Source organism: Manacus vitellinus, unplaced genomic scaffold, assembly GCF_001715985.3.
Source record: "Manacus vitellinus isolate BGI_N305 unplaced genomic scaffold, ASM171598v3 scaffold_1_pilon, whole genome shotgun sequence".
In the NCBI taxonomy this organism is placed as follows: domain Eukaryota; kingdom Metazoa; phylum Chordata; class Aves; order Passeriformes; family Pipridae; genus Manacus; species Manacus vitellinus.
The window spans coordinates 25,932,136-25,945,642 of record NW_021939396.1 but is presented as its reverse complement, the minus strand read 5'-3'; the positions used below and the strand labels follow the sequence as shown (position 1 = coordinate 25,945,642).

The window sequence follows — 13,507 nt, the reverse complement described above, 5'->3', positions numbered from 1 at the left end:
GCCGCCGGCCCACCCGCTGTGCGAGCACCGAGCATTGCGCGGCCCGAACCGGAGCCACACTGGGCCGCGACCCGCCCGCCCGCCCGGCCGGGACGCGGGGTGGGCAGGAGGGGCAGGGGGCTCTGCGCCTGCGCTCCGCGGCGGGGCGGGCGTGTCCGGCTGGAGCGGGCGTGGCCGCCGCGGGCTGGGGACTCGGGGTCGGGGTGCGGAAGCGCCGCCGGTGCAGGTGAGGAGGGGCCGGGTTCGGCCCACGTCCCCGGGCTGTGTGCCGGCCCATTTGCAGCGGGGTTTGCGCTCTCGGCCCACCAGCCTTGTCCAGTGAGAGCCATGTGTGGCTGGGGCTGCGGGGCAGGGCAGGGCTGCAGGCGCCTGCGGCCGCTTCCTCTCGTGGAACGTGCCCCGGGTGCGGCTCTGCTCCCTGCGCCGGGACACGGGCGCGCTGCCCGGTGCTGCTGCGGGGCTTGGGGGTTCACCCTTCACCCGCCGTCCCGCAGGTAGCGAAACTCGGCGAAGCTGAACTTCTAGGCCGGAAGGTTTGAGTCCGCAGTACCGATCTCTGGCGCTGTAAGCGCCACTCTGAAAAGCACCCTCACCTCTTAGAGAGGTGTCTGTTGAGATGCAGCATCGTTCCTGAAAACCACATGCTGTTCTTCCTGAGCTGCTACTTGAGTGGGTGGTTGTTTTCTTGCTTCATTGCAATTGCATAATATATATAAGACAAGCCTTAGATGACGTTCAAGTTGTCATAACTTGCTCTTCCACTAGGGGAAAGTGAAAATGTGAAACCTCTTCACTTTTGCTTCCGTACTCCTGTCTTCAAAGTCCATTAAGTATCTTCAAGGTAATATGCATTGCCCTGCCTCCAAAACATTTGTTTTCTTGAGAGTTTTGTTTCTGTGGTGGTGCATAAAGTTTGTTTAGTAGAAGTAGAGTCAAACTTAATCCCAGATTTTTTTTGTTTTGAGTTGAAGCTTTAAATTATAACTTTGTAGATGTATAATCACAGAGGTAAGATGTTTCAAAGGGCATGCAGAACACCAACAAGAATTAGAAGAAAAAGTGAGCAAGAAAAATGTGCGAGGAGAAAGGGGTCTTTCTGTTTTTCTGTTATGGTGCTAGAAAGAATGCAGTATTTTTGCAACAAGTATGTTTGTGTTAAATATCTCAAAATTAATAGATACAGATTCATTATAGATGACTTTTGGACTAATTTTAGTTCAGCTGTTGAAAACAAAAGTCCGTTTCTGGTAAGCTGAATAACTAATTTTGTTAAATGTCATCTACCAGAATGCCAAGGTAGCAGTGTGGTATCCCAGTGTTTGTACAGCCTTCTGTTACGCCCAGGACATTAACATTTCTTCAGAATTGAAGGCAGAGGGAAGCCACAGTAGCTCTTTAGTACAAACAACGCCAAAAACTAAAATCTCAACTCCACAGATACCTGGGGTGGAGTTTAATTTTTTTTTTACCTTATTTGATTTAGGAACAGATGCTGTCATTACCATGGTTTCCTAGAGGAAATACCTTTAGGGGCAAAGTGAAGGCGGAAGATACATTTTTTCCCTTCCTGTTTATTTTCCTATGAAAGTCAGGATACTATTTCAACATAAACAATACATGATTATGTTAGTATTTATAGATACTAGTTTCTGTTAAACCCAACAAAATTGCTTCTGTTCTTAGATCAGTTAGGCAAAGATTAATAATATCCCCTTCTAATATCACATTTGAAGTTGTGGTGTGGCTTGTGCAAGCAAGTAGGAAGTGGAATTACAGTGCTCGTAATTGTTTTATAACTTTAAAGGTCTTTTCCATCAATTCTGTAATTCTGTTTGATTTCTGTGGTTTATCTTTAATATTGTTTTAGTTGAGATGCTGTTGCTCAGGCATTTAAAAAAGGGCATTATTTAAGTGTTTGAAGGATCTCTGAATATAGGAATTTTGGGACTGGATTCTGGATCCAAGCTTCTGTTTAAGAAATAGTCTTTAGTGGTTTGGATCACTTGCTTAATACTTTCTTCTGTGGTTGAAAGAAGACTTTATCCTGTAGATCCATTCCACCCTGTAGGTGGATCAAAGTGCACATGTTCACTCAGTGCTTTATACAAGGCACAGCTGAATTAGTTCTAGTTGTGGCAGTTTGGTTCTGATGCTGCCCGTATCCAGAGGGGTTGTTACAAAGTCCTCATGGTAGGTGATTAGCATATGTGCAATCGTCTGATCGTTCCAGGAATTAGCATGATTGCTGTGTGCCTGTGTTCAGAGCCGCTGCCTGTGGGTGTGCAGAGCGTGTATGATGCCTGCCAGGCACAGAGAACACTGACTGCAAGTAGCTGCTGTGATACAGAATTGAAGACAGCTGACTGGAGAGCTCTTGGTTTGCATTTAGGAAGGTTTGAAATACATCTGGGCTATAAAAAAGTGTAATTTTGTGATCGTGTGTTTCAAGATGTTGTTATTGTTTATAGCAAGACAAATAATATGCTGGACCATTGTAGGATACTGTTTTTATGGATTTTTCTTAGACGTCTTTTAGCAGTATAAGAAAGCTTAGGTTTCTTAGAGCATAAACCACATTGGGAGCCACTGAATTTGATCTACTTACTCTAAACCACTGTCACCTTATTGGAAAAAAACACATTAAATGAATAGGACAAAAACTGTAATCTGATCTTTGTTTTTAAAATCTTAAGGGGCTTTTCTTGCTGGGCTTTTTAAATGTCTAATATGTACGGTTCTGTAACAAAGACTGAGTTTCCCATAAGTAAACTTTTCAGTGCTGCTGTCATGGAGACATAAAGCTGTTAGACAGGTTATTTATTTTAAGAGGAACTATAGTTCCTAAAACTCTATGAATGCATTCAACCCTCTTACTTTGATCGATATATGGGAATAACAATTCTTAGTTTTATTTTCCTTTCATTTTACATTTTAGTGCTCCTGTTGGTTGAAGTTTTAGCCTTTTGCTGAGAGGCCCAGAGGCAGATCTCTGAGGTAAGTTACCATTTTTATGAACTGGTATTTGTAACAGTGAAGTGTCACAACATGCCTAAAAAACAATGTGTGAGAAGGAGTAGTCTGAAACATGTGGTCACCTGCGTCTTAATAAATAAGTTTTAGTGAGATAAAAGTTTTTCTTTCTTCTGAGTAACGTTAATTATGTAGTCAGTCAGTCAGTGGCTCTACACAGAGAAATTGCAATGAAGAATACACAATTTAAGATGCTATTCACATTGCATAGTCGATAGATTGTTTTCTATGGTGTTAAGATACTCTGATAAAGCATATAAACATATATGCTGGAAATACATGTTGCCCTGGTTGGCTGCTGTATGCTTAAAATAACTAAATTTTGAAGTCAGGAGATCTATGTGTCTTAATTTTCTTGCTAAAGGCACAATATTACCTTCTATAGTTTAGCTCACTTGAATCAAAATGTCACCTAAGGTTCTTGTGATACTTTTGTGCAGGGAAGATGCTGGGAAGATCCCTCAGCATTAAAGATGTGCCTAAAGGGCGAACACGCATATACAGGAATAAAAAAAAAAAAATCAATAGAAGGATATTCAGAAATGACTGTTTCTAAGTCATTTTGTGAAGAGGTGTCCTAGAAGTCAAATTAGTATTTTCTGAGTAGTGGGATTTTTTAAAAAAAGAATTCTAAACATGTTGTTTGGCAATGTAACTTAATGATAGATTTTTATATATAGCAACAGCCTGCAAATAGTTGTCCGACTTGTTACACCACTGTGCTACCAATGCAGTAGATAAATATTTGCACTGCCTGAGTATCATGAGGCTTATAAAAAGTAGATGATTCATTTCCCATAGAGAAAACTGTATCTCCTTCTCACGCATTTGTATACCTCAGATTTCTCAGATATTAGCTCTTATTTTTGTTTGGCATAATCCCCAGTAAATTAGTTGTGTGGTCATTAGGGTTTTGTCAGCATAATCTCCCTTGTTCAATTCAGAATGCTTTAATTCCTTCATGCATAGTAAATAGTGAATATGAGAATTATAGAATCATATAGGTTGGAAAAGTCCTTCTAGATCATCGAGTCCAACCTTTGACTGAAAACCACATTGTCAACTAGACCATGGCACTAAGTTCTACATCCAGTCGTTTCTTAAACATTTCCAGGGATGGTGGCTCTACCACCTCCCTGGGCAGTCCATTCTAATTCTTACCAACTGTTTCTATGAAGAAATTCTGTCTGATATCCAGCCTGAACCTCTTCTGGCACAGCTTGAGACCATGTCCTCTTGTCCTGTTGCTTGTTGCCTAGGAGAAACCAACCCCCATCTGGCTACAACCTCCTTTCAGATGGTTGTAGAGGGTGATAAGGTCTCCCCTGACCATCCTTTTCTCCAGGCTAAACAACCCCAGCTCCCTCATCCACTCCTCATAGGAATTACTTTCTAGACCCTTCAGCAGCTTTGCTGCCCTTCTCTGGACTCACTCCAGCACTTCAGTGTCTTTCTTGTAGTGAGGAGCCCAGATCTGGACACTTGAGGTGCGGCCTCACCAGTGTCAAGTGCAGGGGGACCATCACTGCCCTGGTCCTGCTGGCCACACTATTCCTGATAGAGGCCAGGATGCCACTGGCCTTCTTGGCCACCTGGGCACACTGCTGTCTCATGTTCAGCTGCTGTTGACCAGCACCCCCAGATCCCTTTCGATGGGCAGCTTTCCAGTCACTCTTTCCCAAGCCTGTAGCACTACAGGGATTGTTGTGACCCACATGCAGGACCTGGCACTTCACCTTATCACTTCATATCATTGACCTTGGCCCATTGATCCGACCTGTCCAGATCCCTCTGCAGAGCCTTCCTACCCTCCAAGATAGATATAGCTATCACTCTAGAAGTAGATAAAAGATACAGCTTACACTCCAGGTTTTGTGTGATTCTTCAAATACAAAATTCCTCAAGTTGAGATGCTTCCGTTACTCATCTTGTCAGCACATCAGCTAGTGCCACAGGACAATTTTACCAGCTTTGTTCCCTGTAAACAAAATAAAAAGAGGAGGAAGAATTCAGATTTAGAGGTATGATTTTTAGAGAAGCTGTTTTTTTTAGGTTATTTTGGTTTTGTTTTTTTTTTTTTTCTTTTTTCAAATGCAGTGTCGAAATTAGGTTGTGAAACAGTCTTAGCCTTTGTAACTGTATAAAAAGTCAGTTTCCTGTGGGGTGGTCAGTTTCCTTGAGAATTGAAGGATTATCTTTAGGTTTTTAAAAAGAGATATTTATATATAAGTAGTCCGAGATCACTAGCAATTTTGTTGCTACTAGTCTCATCAGTGGAACAAACATTTGTTTGCCATAATTTCATTGTCAGCTTCTTGCAGCAGATGTGGTGTTTTCTGGGAGTATGATGTCATTCTCTGCTCTTTGCATGTGCATCTGTTATCAAGAGATGTTAGAGGTCTATGCTGAGATAGAGGATAGAACAGGTTATATTGTTAGATGGATGTTGTCTCCCAGGTTACTTTCATTCAAGTCTTGCCTTGCTCATGTTTGCGCCAGCTCTTTACTGGAACCCTTCTTGTGAAAGGCTGTTGCAAGAAGTACTGTTATTGCTTGGTCTGAGATGCAATAGAAGAGGTTCTCAGAAATACAGGCCTAGAGATATTTACCACAAAAATTTCTGTTTGCACATATACTATCTTAGTCCTGTCTGAAAGGACAGAGACTGAAGAATTGCATGCACTGAATGTTCAAGACAGTAAAGCTTCATATGCATTATTTCAGATCTAGGCTTGGGTCCAGGCTTTCATTTTTACAGCCTGTCTGAATAATTAATCTATTTCCTTTTTGTTATCTGCCCAGGTTCATGGGAAATACTTAATAATCCAAGAAGGATCAGAGCACTGATTGTATATGTTACTGCCTTTTTCAATCTAGCACACAGTTGACATAAAATGCTTAAGCATAGTATCACAGCGAGAAGATTGCCTAATCAGGAATAGACTTTATTAGCACGTTTCCTGTGGCTTTTCTGTGTCCTGAGGTATCTACAAATTACAGATTTTTGGTCTATTATCATTAGCAGTTCACAGGAACTAGTAAATGTTCTATGATGGTCATAACTTGCATCAGAACAGGTTTGTGACTAAAGGCAGTGATGCCAAATGGAGCTAGAACAGTGTTCACTTCATTAGTCTTTTTGTCTTCTTGTAGTTATATATGACTACTTGTCAGATTGGAAGCACCTATAATTATGAATGTGTCATTGTACTGCTCTGGAAAGTTATCTGGGCAAGCCAGATAACTGTCCTCTGACATTGCAGCATTGAGAGGATTGCTGCAGTCTGACAATTCCCAACTGTGCTGTTAGATTATTCTGATAATAGATCTGTTCCTTTCCAGGTAGAAAGCCATGTTTCTAGTTTCTGTTGAAAAACAGGCAATGGCTGTGTTACCACTTATCTTCAATAGAATCATCTGTGGAATTCAGAGAACATTATGATCTGTAGAACTGCAGGACAAGACTAGTCCTTGACTTACATTTTTGCTTTGATAACGACAACTCAAACAGAAAGACCTGTCATATACTTAGTTGACCTAATGATGCTCTTGAGCAGCCCAAACCTGACATAGGATTTTATCTCCCTTGTGACCATACATTGCTGCAGTTCAGAGTCTGAATGTCACAAGTTCCACCTTACAATTTATGTAGTAATTTTCAATCTTTTCCTGCCCAGAATTTTATATATATGTAATATATATAAAGCCTGATACGTTCTTGCAGTCATAAAAACTATTTCTATACAAAAGACTATTAAGCTGTCATCTGGACACATTCTGGCATGTCTTACCTCCCTTTATGGTGTACCCTACGTGGAGGACAAACAGTTGATAGCTTGAGAAAAGCAGAGGTTTTAATTAAATTTGGCCAATGGGGAGCATAGCTACTTTAATAACAATAACTAATTAAATAAGTGAATCTCTTGTTATGTGCTGTAACTTACTGGCAGTCAAAATTCATCCTTACCAGAGCCCAAACAATATAACCTGTCCAGATAAAGTTATTCCAGAATCCCAAATGTGCAAGTAATCTAGTCAGGTATCTAGAATATTTTGCGTCTGGGAAGTTTTCCTTTGGTATCTGGGTTTTAAGTAGAGTATCCTCCACCTGGATAAATGCATGTTCTTGTTACAAGTTGTCTTTTATCCAATATGGATGCAATTATTGCATCTCAAATGAGCATTTGTGTTTCAGGGAAGGGAAGCAGCATTTTTATTTTTCCTTTCTCCGTGCTGAAGGATGCTTTTTGCACAGCACCTCTTTTGCTAAATCTACCCTTTTTCTGCATTAGATGCATAGTGGGAGAATTGATGACAGGGAGGAGGAGAGTAAGTAACAGAATCGATGTGTTCATGTGAGAAAATACTTGATATATAAGGGAAGTAGGACATGTGTACACACACACACACACACACATAGAGGCAAAGAAGAAACACTCAACATATTTTTAGGGTGACTGGGTGCTATCCATTTACCAGTGATTTTGGAAATACTACCTTGACAAAAGAAATATGGCTGCAAGTGCTTTCAAGGACTCCAAATAATGAGAAGTTTCAGGCAAGTTGAAGCAAGAAAATTTTAACTGATTTGAGAAATAGCTCTCAATTCAAGTTTGAATTCAGTAGAATTTCAATAAAACCCATTTTACTTGCTGTTGCAGCAGGTGTTAGAGCATCATTTTGTCAGCAGAAAGTTGTTTTCCTGGAAACAACCATTAAGGAGTCGTGTACTGGTCTGCGCTGGATTCTGTGGGAAAGGCACTGCTTGTTAATGAGCTCAGCTTGGCAGCCAGGAAAGTAATAGGGAATGGAAAATACCAGAATAAAAAGAGAACCAGAAAAAAGGGGGCAAACTGCTTTTAAGAGGTATGCTTTCTAAGCCTAAAAAACCATTGGTTTAAAAACTATTCAAATGCTTAGAGCTTCACTTTTTTCCCCTCAGGGACAATGACTAAAACTGGGAACAAAAGATACTCAAAGATGAAATCACATTTAGGTGTTTGGGAGATGCAGGAAGATTTCCATGAATCTTAAAAATAAAATATGTGCATGGATGTTTGAGTGATTCCTTTATAGATAATTTATATGTACTTCAGTCTCCAAAAAGTCCATCACTAAGACAGCAAAACAGAGATGAGAGGCACCAGGTGAAGTGTGCCCTAGGAGTACAAGAAACCTCTGGAAAATTTCCTCAGACCCCACAGTGTTTTCTTTCTCCTGTTTTCGGTTTGTTCTTCCTCTTTTCCATGTTCCTTTCCCTTTTTACCTCTAAAAAAACCCATTCTTATTTATGAAAAGTCTTATGAATACAATGAAAGGGAGAGAGATGGGTTGGGTTAAGTATAGTTTCAAATTCAAATACACCATGTATATGATGCAAGTAAGCTGGCTAAATAGAGGCAGATACCTTTTCTTCTACCTTCTTCTGTTGAGTGTCTGATGCAATTTCAAGATAAATTAATCCAGAGGGATACTTTGTCTAGACTGATGACTTACTGGAGAGAAGGAAAACCTGAAACTAAAGAGGCTTGGGAATTTCCAAGATAGTCTGCTTTGCCTGTATCCTTGAAGTGTATAATTATAGAGAGGTTTTTATATATATATATATAAAAATAATCTGCTGCTTAGCCCTAACTGGGCTTGCAAATGCATGTTGTCCCAGCATGGGAATGAAGTAGTTTCTGTAGGTTTGTAATATTTGCTGGTCTTAGTTCCAGTGGAAAATGATAGAGATACTTAAAGAGGAAATGTAAGAAGACTTTCTGTTGTTCTTTTTATTTAAATGAATCTCCAGAAAGAGCAGTTCCTCTTAATTTTCAGTTGCTACTTGACTTCAAAGTGTTTATCTCTATTATAAAAATTTGTAGTTGTTTTTGTAGGTTTACTGAAGCAAGATCACCTGTTACCCACCTAAACTCCTTTTCTGATTCTACCGTGCTCGTGGTTTCAGCATTTTGCTGTAAAAGTTTGATGGAGGAGTATATTATATGACTTTTTTCCTTATTCACTGAATTATTATTAATATCTACATTATAGGATACTGGCATTCATGTGGGCTTTACAGGATTTAATTCAAAGCTTGTGAAGTTTTATTGTCAGCAATTCAAACCACTGTGCTTTATTTGAGGTATATCCCATTTTTCATTTAGTTCCTCAAGCATTCCAAGAAACCTGATCTTTTTTTTTTTGTGTACAGATTTTGAATTTAATTTGAATTTAATTTTTTCTACCTGTTTGGCAAAGCTAAGAGTGAGACATTAATAATATTGTAATGTTGGTACATCATAAATCCTTAAATTTGCATTTTTAGGCTCAAATCATCACTCCTGACAAGCTAACAATTCTAGTGATCAGATAGAGAATTAATGCATTGTGACAATTCAGTTGTTTGCTTTTTAGTCACTTTAAAAAATAATGATTTCTGTCGCTGCTTTCTAGTTTAACAGATGGCGGCACAGTGCGTGACAAAGGTGGAGCTGAGTATTGCCTGCACCAATCTCTTGGATAAAGATGTTGGTTCCAAGTCAGACCCTCTGTGTGTGCTTCTCCAGAACACAAGTGGTCAGCAGTGGTATGAGGTACAATCTGATGCTTCTCATGAATCTGCTAAAAACACATTCTAACTTGTTGGAGCTTTTAAAACGCTGTAGCGTATGATTTCATTAAAATATTTTAATTTTACACCAGCACCTCTGAATACTTTTCATTAGATTATGTCTCTAATAGTTATACAGACAGCACACTAATGATTGTTTTCTATTAAATACTTACACCTGTATGATTTTTTAGCACCATTCCCCCAGCCATGTGTGGCCCAACAGAAGAAGCTTTCTAGGTGCTTAAATGGGCTTTTGTAAATACAGTACTTCCAAAACTAGGGTCTCATCCTGGATTTGACAACATGTGATTCTATGTTGGTCTTCCCTATGCAGGAATAGGTATTCCTGCAGGGAGGGAGCGATGAAAAACAGGTTCTCAAATATCCCTTACTTACAGCAGTGGTTTTTGTAATATGATATGTATATAAAATATAATATTTTGTGATATATTTTATATTTGATGAAAGGTTTGTAGGAAGATATGGCTTTGTACTTTATAGTAAGATCTTTTGAACATCTTTAATAAAATGCTATTTGATTTGCCTGCTTGTTTAGTTTGTGAAATCCTGGAAAAAGCGGTATCTTTCTATTTGCAGGTTGATCGCACAGAAAGAATTAAGAATTCCTTGAACCCAAAGTTTGCCAAGAAATTTTTAATTGATTATTATTTTGAGATTGTTCAGAAACTTAAGTTTGGAATATATGACATTGACAACAAAACCTTTGATCTGAGTGATGATGACTTCTTAGGAGAATTTGAATGTACGCTGGGACAAGTAAGTATGGGGATGATTTGCCTTAGAATTGAGAAAATATGAGTTATTGAAAATCATTACCAACTTTCACCTATGTTCTTGTGTAGTTGAAGTACTCTTAAGTTGAATAGGATTCCCTTAACTTATTTTTTCAAGCCTCAGTTCAGTGAATGTACATTTTATTTCAAAAAGGTCTTGAAATGATGCCCTGAAATGTATTCTAGGATGGCAATTGTTAGATTGCTATCTGAAAGTAAGTGGACTGTCAATGAGCACAAAGTAGTAATTGCTGTTTACTTACTCTAATACTCAAATTCTTTTTTTTTTTATGCTCCATAAAAAGAGAATTGGTGTAGAAGAACATATGAGTGTTCACAAGGGCCATATTATCCTTGTAGTCTGCTTTGCAGTCAATGCAAGCAGTGATCCTAGTTCTGCCAGCTGCAGATTTTACTCCAATTTCCCAACCATATTCTACTATTGGTTCTATCAGAATTGGGCAGCTTCTTTTTAACTTGTTCTTTTGAATAGATTCTGCGAAGGCACTTCTTGGGAGAGTTGTCTTGGGATTTTTCCTGCCCTGTGTCTAAAGTATTTTTAAGTGCATTATGAAGATGGAAGAATTGTGAAATGCAATTCAGTATCAATTTAAAATTAATCAATCTTTTTTAAGGTAAAGAAGAACCTGTAGAATGAGTAGACATAGTTCTGAAGAAGAATCACTTGAATAGGGTAAAATAAAATCTGCGAAAAAGTGCAGGGAGGAGGTTGTTGTTTGTTCGCGTGACAGACATTGTGTTTACAAATCTGTTTGCTGAAGCCATTTATGAGATATGCCTTGAATGTGTTTGAAGGGTACCTATAAAAACCTTAAGAACAATTTGAGATTGGAACTTAGGATGTTATCTTTGTCCATGTATGTGTATCATGTTCCCAGAAAACATTTAATTTCATATTACTCCTAAAGCTCTGCATGTGTTCATCTACACATGTATTTTAAAATTTTGAAGTGTGTCAACTATTACCTGTTTATTTATAGAAGATTATGGGAAGTAAATGCAATGCTTCCATCTTCAGGATAAAGGAAAAATTCTTAAAATGAAAATACCTCACTACTTCATTTCATTCCTTTGAAAATCTATTGAAATGCATTAGTAATGCTTGATACTGAAATTTTGTCTTGGCAGATAGTTTCTAGCAGGACTCTAACTAAACCGTTAGTACTTAAAAATGGCAAACCTGCTGGAAGAGGAAGCATTATGGTAAGACAATTAAGGAAATAAATCTCTTCAGAGTTTATCCTTAAATGTTTTTGTGGTTGTTTTTTAGTTGGTTGATTAGCGGCTTTGACACCATGTGTCTATTCTATAGTGCTGTAAAAAATATTGTAAAGTGTTTTTTTCCCTCCACTAATATAACTTTGTCATCCAATAGCAGCCCACCCTCTCTATTATAAGTCCCATCACATGCATCAAAATAATTAGGGCATCTGCTCTGCTACTATTTGGGGAATATCTTTGTCAGTGCCATCATCTATGGTAAATAAATGGCATGGAATCCCAATATCAAATGAAATTGTTCCTCTCTCTCATTTTTTTATGCTTCATTTGTGAGAAAACATTATTTTTTTAATGGAGCTGTTATAGGAATGTTGTGAATATGATAAAACTGTGTAGTTCCTCAATGAAAAAAAAGTATTTGGTTTACCTACCTAGATTACAGCAGAAGAAGTGAAGGATAACAGGGTGGTTGTATTGGAAGTAGAAGCAAGGAAACTGGACAATAAGGTATTTAAATGATTGCTGTTTCTTTGATAAAGTAGTAAAATCAGAATCTTGTCAAAGCAGGAAACATTTAAGTTTTCATTCTCATTTTTGCTTAAATAATAAAATCCATTAAGATATTTCTTAGGCTAAAAACAAAATTGAAGAAAGATTGCCACAGAGTAATTTCATTGACTGTTTTGAAATGAATTATAATGTATTTCTGAGTAGGAAAAGTGCATTGCAGGGATAGTCCATGAACAACATGCTCCCATTTAGATGTAAATCTTTACATTTATTCATAAATATAAGGGAGTTTTGGTATATCCCTTGGTTTGAATAGCTATATAAATGGTTACCTGTTATGTCTCTGAAATAAATGGTAAAAAGTGTACTTGGTGTGTATAAATTTGTTACATTAAATATATTGGGGCTGGCTAAAATTACTGTATTTAGAAAGACTTATAAAGCAAAATTAGAAAGAAAATTGAAAAAATATTTTTATTTTTGCCTTTTGATTTGATTATACTTCTTTCGAACTGGATGAAATCCTTAATTTCCTATCTATCCATTGTAATAGTTACAAGTATTCTTTTAATTGAACTGTCACGTATTTGGTATGTGGACACTTTTATCCTAAATTGAAGGACATGCCCCATTTTCTTTCTCTTTTTCTCAAGTGGTAATATAATCAGACTTGTATTTCTTCATCTAAAGCTTTTATTCCCTGAATTTACTTTTTCTTAACCGAAGTGTGTTTTAACTAGCATTTAATGGTATTCGTTCTACAGGCTATTCTGAGATAATTGCATGTTCTTTAAATACAGGATTTTTTTGGAAAGTCAGATCCTTATCTGGAATTCCACAAGCAGACTGGAGATGGAAGCTGGGTGATGGTTCACAGAACAGAGGTAGGATATTTTCAGTTAACAACCAAGAAACTAAAGTTATTTGATTTCCCGTGTGTTACAGCACTAAAGATACAGTGCCTTACATAAATAAATGAATGACCTGGGAGTTGACATGCAGACCAGTTAGAAATTGCATTAGCTCTTTCACTGTTGTTTTTTTTTTCTCATAGAAAAAAATCTGTCTTATTCTCATTATTCTGATTTTGATTTATGCTATCCTATTTGAAAAGAAAATACTTTGTTTTTTTTTATTTAACTTTTGGCAATCTGGGAGAAAACAAGTGTTTTGAAAAGGTACTGCACACTCATACAGGGATATTTGTCTCCATTCTACCCAGTGCTGGGGTAGGACTTAGGCATTCATGCCAGTGTCACCTGGCTGTACAGTTTACTAATGGAAGTAATTGTGCTGAATGCTTGCATAGCAAGGGCAAGCCAAGGAGAATGCT

The 13,507-nt window shown here is 38.0% G+C and overlaps 1 protein-coding gene across 2 annotated transcripts in view; it reads left to right on the top strand.

Moving 5' to 3' along the window:
* The first annotated feature begins 167 nt into the window (after positions 1-167).
* CPNE3 (copine 3) overlaps positions 168-13,507 on the top strand; it is a 28,764-nt gene continuing 15,424 nt past the window's right edge. The window contains exons 1-8 of one of the 2 annotated variants that reach the window (XM_018078739.2): positions 177-226; positions 766-841; positions 2,936-2,994; positions 9,469-9,608; positions 10,226-10,405; positions 11,572-11,646; positions 12,100-12,171; positions 12,975-13,058. In XM_018078739.2, the coding sequence (XP_017934228.1) occupies positions 9,477-9,608; positions 10,226-10,405; positions 11,572-11,646; positions 12,100-12,171; positions 12,975-13,058 (543 nt within the window). In that variant the 5' untranslated portion in view covers positions 177-226; positions 766-841; positions 2,936-2,994; positions 9,469-9,476. Of the gene's footprint in view, positions 227-765; positions 842-2,935; positions 2,995-9,468; positions 9,609-10,225; positions 10,406-11,571; positions 11,647-12,099; positions 12,172-12,974; positions 13,059-13,507 lie in introns of both variants that reach the window. The other variant, XM_018078745.2, reaches the window with a different exon arrangement.